The 13,315-nt window shown below is 42.1% G+C and overlaps 1 protein-coding gene across 3 annotated transcripts in view; it reads right to left on the reverse strand.

Moving 5' to 3' along the window:
• Positions 1-13,315, reverse strand: part of ERBB4 (erb-b2 receptor tyrosine kinase 4) — a 374,576-nt gene that overhangs the window by 11,810 nt on the left and 349,451 nt on the right. For 2 of the 3 annotated variants that reach the window (XM_017829493.1, XM_017829494.1), the window contains exon 25: positions 296-343. The exons of the other annotated variant lie outside the window; for it this stretch is intronic. In XM_017829493.1, the coding sequence (XP_017684982.1) occupies positions 296-343 (48 nt within the window). The remainder of the gene's footprint in view (positions 1-295; positions 344-13,315) is intronic. 3 annotated transcript variants of the gene reach the window in all.

The following is a 13,315-nucleotide window of genomic DNA, read 5'->3' on the forward strand; positions in this document are numbered from 1 at the left end:
AAATTTCAACATCATGACCTGTAGATAAGAAGGAAAAACATACAGATTCAACCAAGCCTGTTACCTAAACACTTTTCCAAGAAAAGTTGGCAGTCTTTTGGCTGTGGGTCCACAGAGTTTGCATACAAACCCAGGCTGAGTGTGGAGATCTTGAATATTTGATTGCTCTTGTATACATTTTATTTCCTGTTGTCTTTTAGGTCATTTATGCAGGAAAAAGGGGTTTGAAACAGAAAAAAAGTAGTGAAGGAAGGCAGAAAACCTAAAGGACGAAGGCTGAATGTGAAATACTTACTCCTGACATAGGGGTGTAGGCAGGAGGAGGGCTGTGTCCAATTTCACTCTAATAGGAAAGAAAAATGGATGATGGATATGTAACAAGAGGTCACATGAATGAAACAAGTCACATGAGCTGCATGAGCTAATGGGGAGAAACATGCATGTCAGTCACATTTCCTAACTAGATCCCAAATTCAAAGAATCCAGTCATGGCAAATGTCTCACCCACAACAACAAGCTGTGTGTCTCACTAGTCTTAGGGAGAGCTACTGATCACACTTCAGCTCACACTATGAGTGAAGGCTGTAACAGAAGAGGGAACAGAACACACTTTATCAGAGGTTACTTTTTGAAAAGGAACGGACATCAATACACAGCCAGATACAGACTGTGCAGCAAACCTCTAACTTGGCAGGCTTGTGCAAAAGGTTTGCTTGGGACAATTGGGAAGATCCCTTTAATCAGGAAAGACCTTAAAAACTAGAGATGCTCTGATTGCAGAGGTCAAATTCCTTCTGAACCCCCTACAGATTTACAGTCCACTTGTAATGACACATGGGCAATGACAGGTTACAATGCAGAATGTGTTAGACAAATGGATAAAAAACATCCCCTGAGCCTGCCAGATGCTACTGTGAAACATCTACGGATGGCTGTAAGACACTGCACTGCAGGAGACTTAACCTGCCTTTGACTTACCCTCTGATCTTGTATTTACCTGAACTCAGGCCGGCTTTTCATCTAGTCCAAAAAGATGGAGAAGACTGAAGACAGGTAAGCAGTAAACTACGGTCCATGGAGGGTGGTAAAGTTTTAGGCAAACTGATGATTACAGGTAAGATGCAGAGAAAGAATACAAAGTGGTGACTAGAGAGAGAGCCAACTCAACAGCGAGGAATCCAAAGCTCTGTTGAGAACCCTCTACCCTCATTGCAAAGCTGCCAGTTTCCTTCCCTTGCACCTTCAGGCTGTGAGACTGAAGAAAGGGTTTCCTTCTTTTGTCTTCCAAGGTGGCTGTAACCCCTAGACTACACAAGTAAAAAGAGCTGTAGCAATGCTGTGTTAGTGCTCTGTGCAGGGGATGGGAGTTGGCTGCTGCCTGCTGTTCGTAGACACTAAACCAGTGACTGTAACCACCCCTTTTCTGTCCAGTACTACACCGTGCTGTATTACACAGCTCTCATTTACATCTCTCTGTTTTCACACAGGCACTCTCATGAATTTCCACTTGTAGTTCCTTGCTTCTGGCTGAAGAAGGGGAGAACTATCTTTGAGTTGTTTCAGTTCCCAGCTCACTGTGATCTTTTAAAGGTAACTTAGAAAAGCAGGTCTTTTGTCAGCAGGCTGGACTTCACCACACAGGGCTATGCTCCTCTGCCAGTAATTATTTAGATCATTAGCAGCTTAAAAAAATACTGTTCTAGGATGGCCACATTAAGTGCCCGTGGGCTCTGCTCCATGCTCAGCACAAAAGACTAAACCCACAGTCCTATCTTTAGATCTTCTTGGCTGTGACTCTACCATTTAAATACCTACTCTGCAACTGTAACAGCGTAATAACAGGCTCTCTTAGCACAGTCCTGTCCCAAGATGTCAGGAGAGAATGGACTGGCATTAATGCATTTATTGCTATTTGTGCTGACAAGACTGTTCCCAGTCAGTGACTTGCCAACTAAGATCGCAATAATGGTGTTTTTTCATGTCTCCCCTTTAGCTCTGCACTAAACACCCATAACACAGACCCTAACACACAGCCCTTCTCCAAACCACTGCTATCTGCACATATTTTTACTTCTTTACTGTTTATCTCCATGAGTTAATGCCCTGTGGCCACTATTCCATACAAAAAAGGGGCAAAGAAAACAGCTGTCATTTAGTGGAGTTGAAAACATAATATAATTGTTTAAATGTCCTTAAATTGCCTGCTAATTCCAACATGAGGTCATAATTTTGTAGGCTTCCAAGATAACTATCCTCAGCCAACTGCTCAGGGCATGAATCATACTGTGAGAAGAAAATACATTTTGGATTTTTCCAGGTAAAACTTGTATCACTTCTTTTGTATGTGCAATCCAATTAACTTTGTTGATTTTGATTTTTTTGGGGGGGTGTGGAGGAAGTGTTGCTTTTGCATCTTAAATACTATCTTGAAAAAAAGAGCTGATGTTCCTTTACTGGGAAGCTCTAGGTTTTTGTATTTCTCACCCTGAAAGTCTCACCTGAATGATCATCTCTAGCTTGTTGAGACGGAGAGAGGGTTCAGAGTCTGGTTGCTTAAAGACCTCACTACATAAGCCTACTTAAAAAGCCTCAACTTGCATACTTTAAAAAAATAAAATAAATCAATACTGACTCCCTTTTGATAGTGTAAGGTGTGTTATATCCATTAGCTGTGGAGTGCACACATCCATTGACACTGAAACTCTCAGCACGCTCCAGAAGGAGCCACGGATTTTTAAGTGCCCATGAGCAGCACTGATCAGTAATGCCCAAGATTTCATTCTTTATACCATGATTGAATTTTAGGCAAAAACATGACAACAGGGAGAAAAGATAAAACCCAAGAAAATGTCCTGTTAAGCCTTTTCTGAGGCCCTCTGGTATGAAACACCAGTGACGCATCAGCCGTTGTAACAGCTAACGTTTTTGTAAAATAAGCCTTGATAAAAGAGCAGCAAACAACACTTCTGTGAATATTGGCTTGTGTTATTGCTTTCTATTCATTAATCTAATTTTCCAATTCCTTGCTTCTCAAATTTCCCAAAGGTAAATATCTCCTTTTTTATATTAGGGACATAATATTTTCTAGCTGTGTGTTAAACTGTAATGAAATCAAAGCTATGTTGGGTCCTGCCACTCATGTAGCTGTGTGAATATGCCTCTGCCTTGTCTCTCTCCATCTGGGTCTAGCATTGTGCCTGAGCCTGGCACCCAGAGCTGTGGCTGTCCTGCTGCCCATGCTACGGCTCATCCCACTGCAGCTGACCATGGCTGCCTTCAAAGCTGAACCCATGGCACATTTCAGGTGGAAGAAATGCTGAAGGTACTCAGTGATGTGGTGCTGCTGTTGGGCAATGGGTGGTACAGGACTAGCACCAAATAGAAAAAACCAAGACTTTATTTACAGCATGATCTGGTCCCCCCATACTTTGCTGGCTAGCACAGACTCCCAACAGCCCCCAAGCTGCTGCAGAGCTGGTTTTGCTTGTCATCCACCATGACGTGCATACGCATTTGATAGGGTTGCACAATTATTGCTGTTTCTTGTTCTTAAGCAGCCTGCTAAGCTCATAGGACTGAAAGATTTTTCTTTACTGAAGGAAAGGCAACATCAGTGTACACACACACACATTTGAACCTACTCTGATAGTGCTCCTACCTGCATGAAACCCGGCTCCCTTTCACTCTCCTTCTGCTCCTGCATGCAAAAAAGACCAAACCATAAAGCAGGAGTAAAACACTCCCACCTTCTCACATGGATGCTCCTCATGAGTCCTATTCAGTCTCATAGTCCATGCCTCAGGCAACTCAAGAGATTATCTGTTTTGATCAAGCTCTGCAACACTTCCTTGTAGCAATTCAGTCCAGGGCTGAGTGTCTCCAGAAATAGCTCACTTTCCTCCTTCCCCTAGAAACTCTTTACCTGATTTCAAGCCAAGGCAGTATCCAGGCTTGAGTCACCAAACCACAGCATCCTAAAATGCCAGGCTGAGCAGATCTTGCTGCAAGCACCAAAATTCCAGCAGTTCTCTAGGAAGGAGGATAGCTCTTTTATGTGGGTGGATCTGAATAATGTTTGGGATGCTTTGGTGCGGCTACAGGCAAAGCACACAGAGCTGTCCTGACAGCCCCAAGCAAACTCCAGCTATATTCCAAGGGAGTAGCCTGGTATTTACTACTGGTCTGAACTGAAGTTCAGATAGGAAAGACCACCCCAGAAGAACAGCCACCTCTGCCTGGGTGCAGTCCTGCTTCCCTCTGACCACAGAACTAACAGATTACTCTGCCCTGCTCCAGAGAGCCCCCAGCAAACAGGTCTGAGATGAAAACCAAAGAAAAAACACACACCGTGTGATGGCTGTGTAATGTTAAACAGAAATGAAATGCTATTTGTATAGTAATTCCTATCAGGCTTTGCAGACCTCTGGGGGTTTCTGGTCCCAGCCCCTGCACAGAGAAGGGCTGTATATAAAATGAAAGGATTAGACGCCTCCCTGGGCCCTAACGGTTCAAGCTATCCATCCCTACAGCTCGAACTACCTGGCACAAGTCTGGCATTCCTCATGCTCTCTCCTTTGTTCAGCCTGGGCTCCTGACCATTCTTAAGGAAACTCCATTCCCCACTGAGCACTTTCGTCCAGGATGGTGGAAGAAAGTTCCCATCAGCATCACTGCCATCCTGGCTTGGCAGGAGCAGGTCATTGCTGGCCCCTGCAGCATTTCAGCACACAGAAAACAGCCAGAGCATGCTGCAGCTGCACATCCTCTGAAACTGGGGGTGTGTGTCCTACATCACCTATTTCACGGACACAAAGAGCAAAGTGGCACACCTGAGTTAATGCAAGAGGACATGAAACACATTTCTCCATAGACAGCCTATTACTCAACAACAAAAATAAAAGGCAGGAATAATATACACAGGTTGTGGACAGTAGCTATACAACAATTTACCATGCCCTTAGTTCAGTGCCTGTCAAGTTCCACTGGGCATCAATGAATCTGTATTGGAAGTGATGAACTCGCAGTCACTTTTCCAGCATTAACCTTTCTCAAAATATGTCTACATGTTTTATCTTGAATGTTGATCACAAATATAGAAACCAGTGTAAGAACCATGCTGTGTTAAGTGTTTGCTCCAGTTTCTAACAATTGCTTCTTCTACAATCAAGACACAAACCATCCAGTTAAGTGAGGGAAAAAATAAATAGAAGAAACAATGAATAAGACTTTTCTGTACCTAAGTGTTTTCTGGTTGCTGTTTGCCAGAGGACAGGGAAGATTTGAAGGCAGCCTGAGCTCTAACTCAGTTCCCACAGGCTGCCTGTGTCAGTTAGATGTGACAGACCATATCCTGGCGGTGTGCTGGGTTTAAGAGATCCCTGAACTTGTTCAAAATCAGTAGGAGTGTTTCACTGGCCACCTGGGTTCAGGCCAGTATTGACTGACTTCATAGCTTCAGATCAGTCATTCAAATTTTCTCTTGCACTATTTTGTCTCCTAAAGGAGAGAAAGAGTCTGTTTTCAGACTTACAAACTCTCCATATGCAGTGGGAGATCCAAATCTGAATACAGCCTTCTAGCAGTAATTTAGTCTGGACTGTGAACAGTGAATGGCATATATCATGAAAAAAAACCACTTTCTCATAGTGGTATGAGAAAGAACAAACCTAGATACTGCACAGAGTATTTTCTGTGCTGTTACTGGGAAATACCAGACATAAACCATGTACAGTGTAACACTTCACCAAGTAAAGGAGTAAAAGATGACAAGACCACCAATGAAAATAACCTCTTAAGAGATGCACAATTTGGGCACAAATCCCAGTATCCAGGCACACTGACAGGGAAACAAGGTGAAATGCTTTTCCATAGACTCATCTCCTACACCTGGGCTAGGAATAAAAGATTCTCCTGCTACATGGCATCAAAAGCTCTCCTTGGAAACCCCCTGTTCTCCCGACCTCAGAAACCCTAATCCTTCTGACCATCGGAAGGGCTGGCAAACAGATTTCAGCCGGCACAATATGCAGTTTGATCTAAGCATGATACAAGCATGAAGATGCAAGGATTCCTTTTCCCTATTATTTTGTGTTAATGCATGAGTGTCAAATAGGAAAGCAGGAAGGGAGACAGCATGCTCTTGTCTATCTTTCCCTTTCAATCTCCTCGACTCCTGTATCTTTCCTGTCACCCATGCCTAGCTTTCTGTCACTCCTTTTTTAATACAGTCTCCAAGACACTTTACAGTAAATAGCAGCTTCTAACAATGGACCAGTTCCCCACAGTTTGGAAGGGACAACGTACCATTTCCTAGCTATTCTATCAATTCCCCGTGGGAGAGAGGGGTCGAGGCACTGCCCCTGTTCATATGCTGCAGCACCTGTCCAAAACACAGGAGCAGCAGCAGCTCCTTTTCTGTACAAACCTCAAGCTTCAAATCCCAAAACAGGGAGGGAGGACGGGGCATGGGACCAAAACCACAACACGGCCATGATTTGTGATTGCGACATGGAAGACAAAAAAAAAAAAGCACAAAAGAAAGTTGATGAGTGATCCTGGGAGCAATGGCCCCCCTCCTATGCACATGCTGCACTGCCATCTCCCTCAGCCTGTTTTATACAGTAATCAAAGGATATTCTGAGCCTCTCAAAACGCCATCAACCCTCATTGAGAATGAAATAGAGCACATCTCCACTGAAGCCTTTACAGCAGTAATCATTACAGCATGCTGGCCTGAACAGGGAGCTCTTACAGACAAAGATGGGTTTTAAAAATAAAATAAAAAAGCCTTCCTAAAATCTGAATAGAAACTTGATGATAATCTCCCCATTTTATTATGCAAGGGGGAAAAGAAACCAGTAATTGTGCACTCTTGGTCTCTTATAGCAAAGAATAGGCTTCTTGATGAAATGCTGGGTTGATTTAGAGCAGGGCTGAGGTTCTGGTGGCAATAATACTCTAAAAGAACTAACCACCCATCTGATTTGGATAAAATAATCATTTTTTAACATCTTAAATCTAAACTTCATCTGTGCCTTCTCCCACTTCTCCCCACTACATCTTTCAGAGAGCCTTTTTATAGCTTTGAGAGTTATTTTTCCCTCCCCTTTCACAGCGTTTAACAAGAAATTCAGACTCTACTTCGGCTAACAAAGGCCATTTTTTTAGGCTGTGCTGCCATTCAACTCCATTGCATGTATGTTTAGAAAGAACAGTATTTGGCACAGGTTGCTCCAGAGTCCTTCTGCCACCTCACACCCACAGCATTATCCCAGGAGTCCCATTGCCATGGGACATTGAGGACAGCACTCTCCACCTCGGGGGCCCCAACCATCACAGGCAGACAGATGTTTAAATGACAACTTCCTGGAGTCCCTCCAGGTGCATTTCCAAATCACAGCCCCTTGTATACTTTTAATATTTTAAGATAACCACAAATATGAATCCTTGCAAACGGATGTTTTCCACTAAAAATTTCTGCTTCACATCTTGTCATAGAAGGAAAATTTTCTCCCAGCTCTCATAATTATTTCCTGACTCTCAGTCCACTTTTCCATCTACTGAATTATGTAGAGTTGTTTAGCTTGCTGTTTTCCAAGAATGCCTCATCAGTGCAGTGTAGAAATATTTATTACTTACTCTTTTTATATCTATTGACTTTTTCTTTTCAAGAGAGAAAAGAAAATAGATCAGCTGTGAGCTCTCTCGACTGTTAACACAGCCAGCAGCTATTCATGGATTAAGCAGATGCTGCCTGATTTTAAACCAGCTTATATTAAAGCTCAATGAATTTACATCTCACACATCAAGATTTGAAGCAGTACACAGCTACAGTCTCTTCCACTAGACCCACTGAACAGTAACTTGCAGAAAGTACTGTGAGGAGGTGATTTGTTACTAAATACATATTAAATTTGTAGAAACCAAAATGCCTTCCAATACTTTAGGGAAGTCTGACCCTAAGTCTATATGCCTGAATGCAAGAGAAAATAGCCAACACATTAAAAAAGTCTTGTTCTAAGGCACTTGACCTGCAAAACCATGAGGCAATTCAACAAGTTGGTCCTGATAATCAGTTCAGGCTAAGAAGGGCTTACTCCTTGAGAGATACCATTGATTTCAGCTGGCCCTGGCTGCAAAGCAAGAAACCAATTGCCATAAAGTACTTCCAAAGAATTTTTTGTGAAAAGCTGGGCATCATCTGAGTCCTCCATCTGAATTTTCTTATCCCCTCCTCTGGCAAACTTAGTACATTTTAAAAAGGTATTTAAATACTCGTGTTCTAAATATACATATTTTGTGAGAAGCTTTCCTTTTTCATGTAAATTATTAAGGCTGAAATAATTTTTCATGTAATGTATTTTACATTGTATTTTTGTATGTTTGCTCTCACTACATCTTCACTCTGAGCAATGAAATTTGGCTGACTAGTGTTAGTCTGGGTTTACCTCCTGCTTTTCATGGACAAAGATGGTCTGGTGCTATCCACACTTCTAACAAAGGCTAGAAACAGACACAGAGGAATTTCCCAGAAGAAAAAAATTATGGTGGGTAAAATACTTGTGGTGGTCCACCAGACACTAACAAAACACTAACACCTACTGGGAACTGCTTAATGTAAAAGACAGAGCAGAACAGGGAGGAGCTTCCTACCACTGGGATGTCATTAAAACTAAGGAAAGTAGAAAATGGGAACTAGAGATCTTGAGAGACAGCTTGGTAGGACTTCCAGAATTACCCTAAAAGTCTGAAGGCAGTAAATGCAGCCAGTTGCCCAGATTCTACTAGAAAAACACAAAATGCAGTATTCAACAGAAGTCATACAGAATGGCTTCATATAAACCTTCCTAACTAATCAAACAGTTTTTCAAAAAGCAAGAGAGCTAATGTAGTGTTAGTTACTGTCAGTGTAACAAACTGAATCATTATAAAATGTTTTGAAGCAATGTCTAGTTAATTTACAAGATCATCTATTCTGGCATTGGCACTTTCATTGTCACACTTGCATAAGGAAGTGACAGAGTCTAGCAGGAAGGTAAAACAATTACTACTAAGATTTTCAGAAAGTCTTTTATCACCTCTTAAGGAGAAGGAATTAATGAAATGGGATAGAAATAAATAAAAAACTCCACAAACTGACAGACTGCAGTAACAGGCATCAAATTTAAGAAGAGATTTGGTCATAATAGTTTTGGGAAGATATTGCAGAAGCAGAAGGGTGGCAAACACCATGAACAAACCACGTGAAAAGACAATTGTTGTCATCCTGTAACAGCAAACATATACAAATGGTACTATCTTATTTAGCCCTTTAAGTAAGCAGAAGAGGTTTTTGATAACTGGCAGCTCTCTAAATCTAGCACAAAAAAGGGTGCATTGCAGACAGAAACAGGGTCCAAACCCTCCTAAAAGGTCAGCATTAACTGCCCAGTGAGACTTTTCTACACTGTGATGTATTTTCCATTCTACCCGATACAATTAAGACAATCTTTCTAAAAGACAAACTCCACCTCAAACAGAATTTTTACACTTGATTCAGAAATTAAGAGACAAGAGGCTCTGGGCTATGCTATGCCAGAAGGTTGGACAAAGTGCTTTCAATGGCCCCATCGAGCCTTGATATCTCTTCACACAAATTTTGTATTGACTTTAGGATGAAGCAGCTTTACTGCTATCAGTCCCATGTGGCCAGGACACTCCTGGAGAAATAATTTACCTAGAGAGCTTGTGCAAGAACACTTAACTGCCTTTCCTTACAGAAAAAGAAATGGGGACCAGGTGCTACCTGGACAAAGGCGAATTGTGGTCAAATCATGACTCCCTCCTGTTGCCTGCTTTGCCAAGAGGAAAGGATGCTCTAAGCAACTGCTGGCTCTCCTCACCTGCAGTTGGCAGTACCTCTCACAGTAGCCCAGCTGAGCTGACACTCTGGGAAGTGCCTCCCCGACTGCTCTCCAAAATCCCTCCTTCCCCCTGTAACTGAAGACAGCTTACAGCCTGCTGTATTTCAGTATGTAAAGGAGATCAGATTATACTTCAGATCTGATCTACCACTGGAGCACTACAGGCAGATGCCTAAGAAATTCAGCCCTTTTACATAAAGTCTAATAAAAGTCACTTAATTCTGGTAGTGATCCCACTGAGTGAACAGTCCCTATTGTCTGTGATAAGCTGGGAAGAAAAGATGCCATACACCACACTGACGTGAAACACATCTGAAAATCACTAGCAACCATCCCTTTTGTTACCTTGTGATTTGAAAAAGGCTACCTTTCAAATTTAGAAACCAGAACAAATTAATCATAACTTCTTCCCCGATTTCTCTTTGGAATAACCTTTTTATCCACAGACGTATTCAGATGTTCAGCCATGCAACACCACCAGACCTAAGGCCACACCAGGACTTCTGCAATGGCACACCAGATACTGCTCAGAGAACTGAAAACTGGCTTTTGGTGTAGCACAGTCCACTTTAGCCAAGAAGGATAGTCTCCTTGGACATATGGATCAGACACCCCTGAAAAAAAATTGCTTGATATTTAATTGCAGGGTTGGGAGATGCTTGCATGATATGCAGTGTATGGAATAAAATTACAGGGACAGTATCAGCGAGTAATAAACAGTATAGACAGTTTTCAGCAGGAATTAGCCAAAGATTTAGAGCTAAAGGCATCATGGGGTACACAGAGTGCTTTCTGTATTAGTATTATCTCTGTGCACACAGGACAGTACTCGTTATAAATACCTGAATGAATCATCTAATGGATGTGAATGTAGGACACTCGAGCACAAGCTGGGTTCCTGTGCTCATGGAAACACTGCCGAGAATTCAGCTTATCTCTCAGAAGCACAGAGCGTCTAAAACTCCATATTTCTAGAGCATCCCTAGACAGCAAAAAATAAAAACTGGAAAAAGCCAAAGAGCCGAAATTGCAACTGAAGAGTTTCAGATCCAGTGAAAGAGTTCAATTTAGCTTAGGATGTTAAGTTTTATTTAAAAGCTGCAGCAGTCTTAGACTGGACTTCATAACAGAGGCCACTGTTACAGGCCAGACCCTGTGTGTGTTTCTGCTCCCAGCAGCACAGGTCCCCAGGACGTGCTAATATGAAGCCAGTGTGGGTGTGATGGAGATGCTAAAGCTATATCTGAGCCTTGCAGCTTCATAAATCTCTGTAATCCTTGAAGGAAGAAGGATGTGATACTTTCCAGGGAGCTGGAACCTCCACGGAAGGTTTCCCTCTTTCCTGTTTTCTTTCCATGGGCTGCAGCTCTGTGCTATTAATTCACATCCAAATAACTTTTTCTTCACGTGGGAGTGAGAGAGCAGGCAGTGTTTTATGAAGTCTCATTCAGTGGTGCCTCTCCCAGGCAACAAAGTGCAAGGATTTAGACCTGAGACCACCCTAGAGAAACTTCAGAGCTTTCCTGAGAAAGTAAATACTCCTACTCTTCCTTCATTCCCTGACTTCAAAGCTTGAATGTGAGGAGCTACATGATCTCCCTGCTTTCTGTCTGCAGACTTCTGTCCCCTGCAGCCAGCCATACTGCCATGTTGGAATGTTCCAGCTATACTGCTGGAACATTCAACTAAAGCTGTCAGTACAGTGCACCCTGAGAAGGAGCACAATGCCTTGCCATCATATAACTGACTCCTGCTCTGCTGAAACATCGGAACAGCTAAGATAGGAAATACGGGATCTTTCATGCTTCTGATCTCTGAAAATGACATGAAGATCATGTAGCTCTTGTCTGCATTTTCCTTCACCAAACTGCCTCGCAATCTCCCCATAAAATGCAATTTGCCAGACACAGTGAGCAAAAACTACCTAAGCTGCATCAATGCATTTGGCATCTAAGGCTGCAGCAGCACCATAACAAGTTTGTGCAGTATTAATATGCACTACACTAAACAAGCATAAATCACAAACTATCCAAAGGAAACACCAAGATAGAATCAGACAACTGCAGGTAGAGAGTTCTGACAGAATTTCAATTCCATGTGATTCCTGTGGCTGACACCCATCTGTACTGAACTATGCACAGCAGATGCACTATTACCTTAAAGGAGCTATTGTGTATTTTGTTTAAATCAACATGAATCTTCACTAAAAGAACAGTTAACTTACCAACAACCTGAGTGCTTCACAAAAACAGACAGGTATGTAGCTTTCTGCACTGAGAGGAAACAACTGTACTACCTCCAGAAAATACCTCTCTGCAAAGGAAACCAGAAGTGCTATGATCCTACAGGGATTTCAGCTTGGCCCCGAGCTCTTCCAGGAACATGGTGCTGTGGCCTTCCTGCAATCTAGGTGTACCCCCTGTATGGCAGCACTAGCAGTACATTTAAGAATTGCAGAATTTTAGTGAATAATAACAATAATAAATGCCTTTGTTTGCATTCCATGAATATCCCACTGAGCACATTGGCTGCCCCAACAACCCATTTTAAATAAATCTTTCAGAATATTTACTCTAGGATTTTTGCTGGATTTAATTCCCTCAGCTCTAGTGGACTCCTCTGCTCAACTGGGACCAAAGACATAAGGCAAAAGAGACTGTTGAAAAGGCAAGTACATTTTCCTGTAATCCTTTCTCCTTTGAACGTACCTCAGTGTTTCCAGAAAATATGGGAGTGAGATGAATATAACAAACCTTATATGTCAGACTCTGCTCTCTCAACAAACACTATGTTGGTGCAAATGGCAGTACTCCACCATTTGCACACTAAGCCACAGTGTTTTGCATCAGTGTGACAGTGAGTACCTTTCAAAGGTAACTGCTGTAGTTTCCTTCTTTTCTCAGAAGCTGGCAGCAAAGGAAACAGAACCTCTCCAGAGACAGCTAGGAGTAAACCTGATTTATTTCAGATCGACATCAACACTAAAAATTAACTCTTGTTGCCATAAAGAGGAAGTTTCCTGCTTATTGCTAAATCCTGCATCATCCCCCTTTCACTGCCTTCCAGTGCTACAGGAGAAATGCTACATAAATCCAGACTTCTCTAGTGTCCTTGCCTTTAAAACAGTAGCAATTTCTTTAAGAAATGACTATTATTTAAGACCGGATTTTGTCTTCCTTATTCCAGAAAACCACTGATTTCCTCAGGAGAGGGTAAGGACCTTCAATACTGACTCAGTTTATACACTCTTGGCTCTTTCACTCACCTCTTCCCTGTCTCACATGGTGTAATCAGTTCACACCAGGGTATGAATTTGGAACTATGTAAGGAGGTCCAAAGGGTTTCTAAACCATGAGGAATAAACACCAACATTTCAAAGATACTACATTTAGTATTTAAACTGTGATTTTTCA

This window comes from Lepidothrix coronata, unplaced genomic scaffold (assembly GCF_001604755.1).
Source record: "Lepidothrix coronata isolate B3197 unplaced genomic scaffold, Lepidothrix_coronata-1.0 Scaffold165, whole genome shotgun sequence".
Classification (NCBI taxonomy): domain Eukaryota; kingdom Metazoa; phylum Chordata; class Aves; order Passeriformes; family Pipridae; genus Lepidothrix; species Lepidothrix coronata.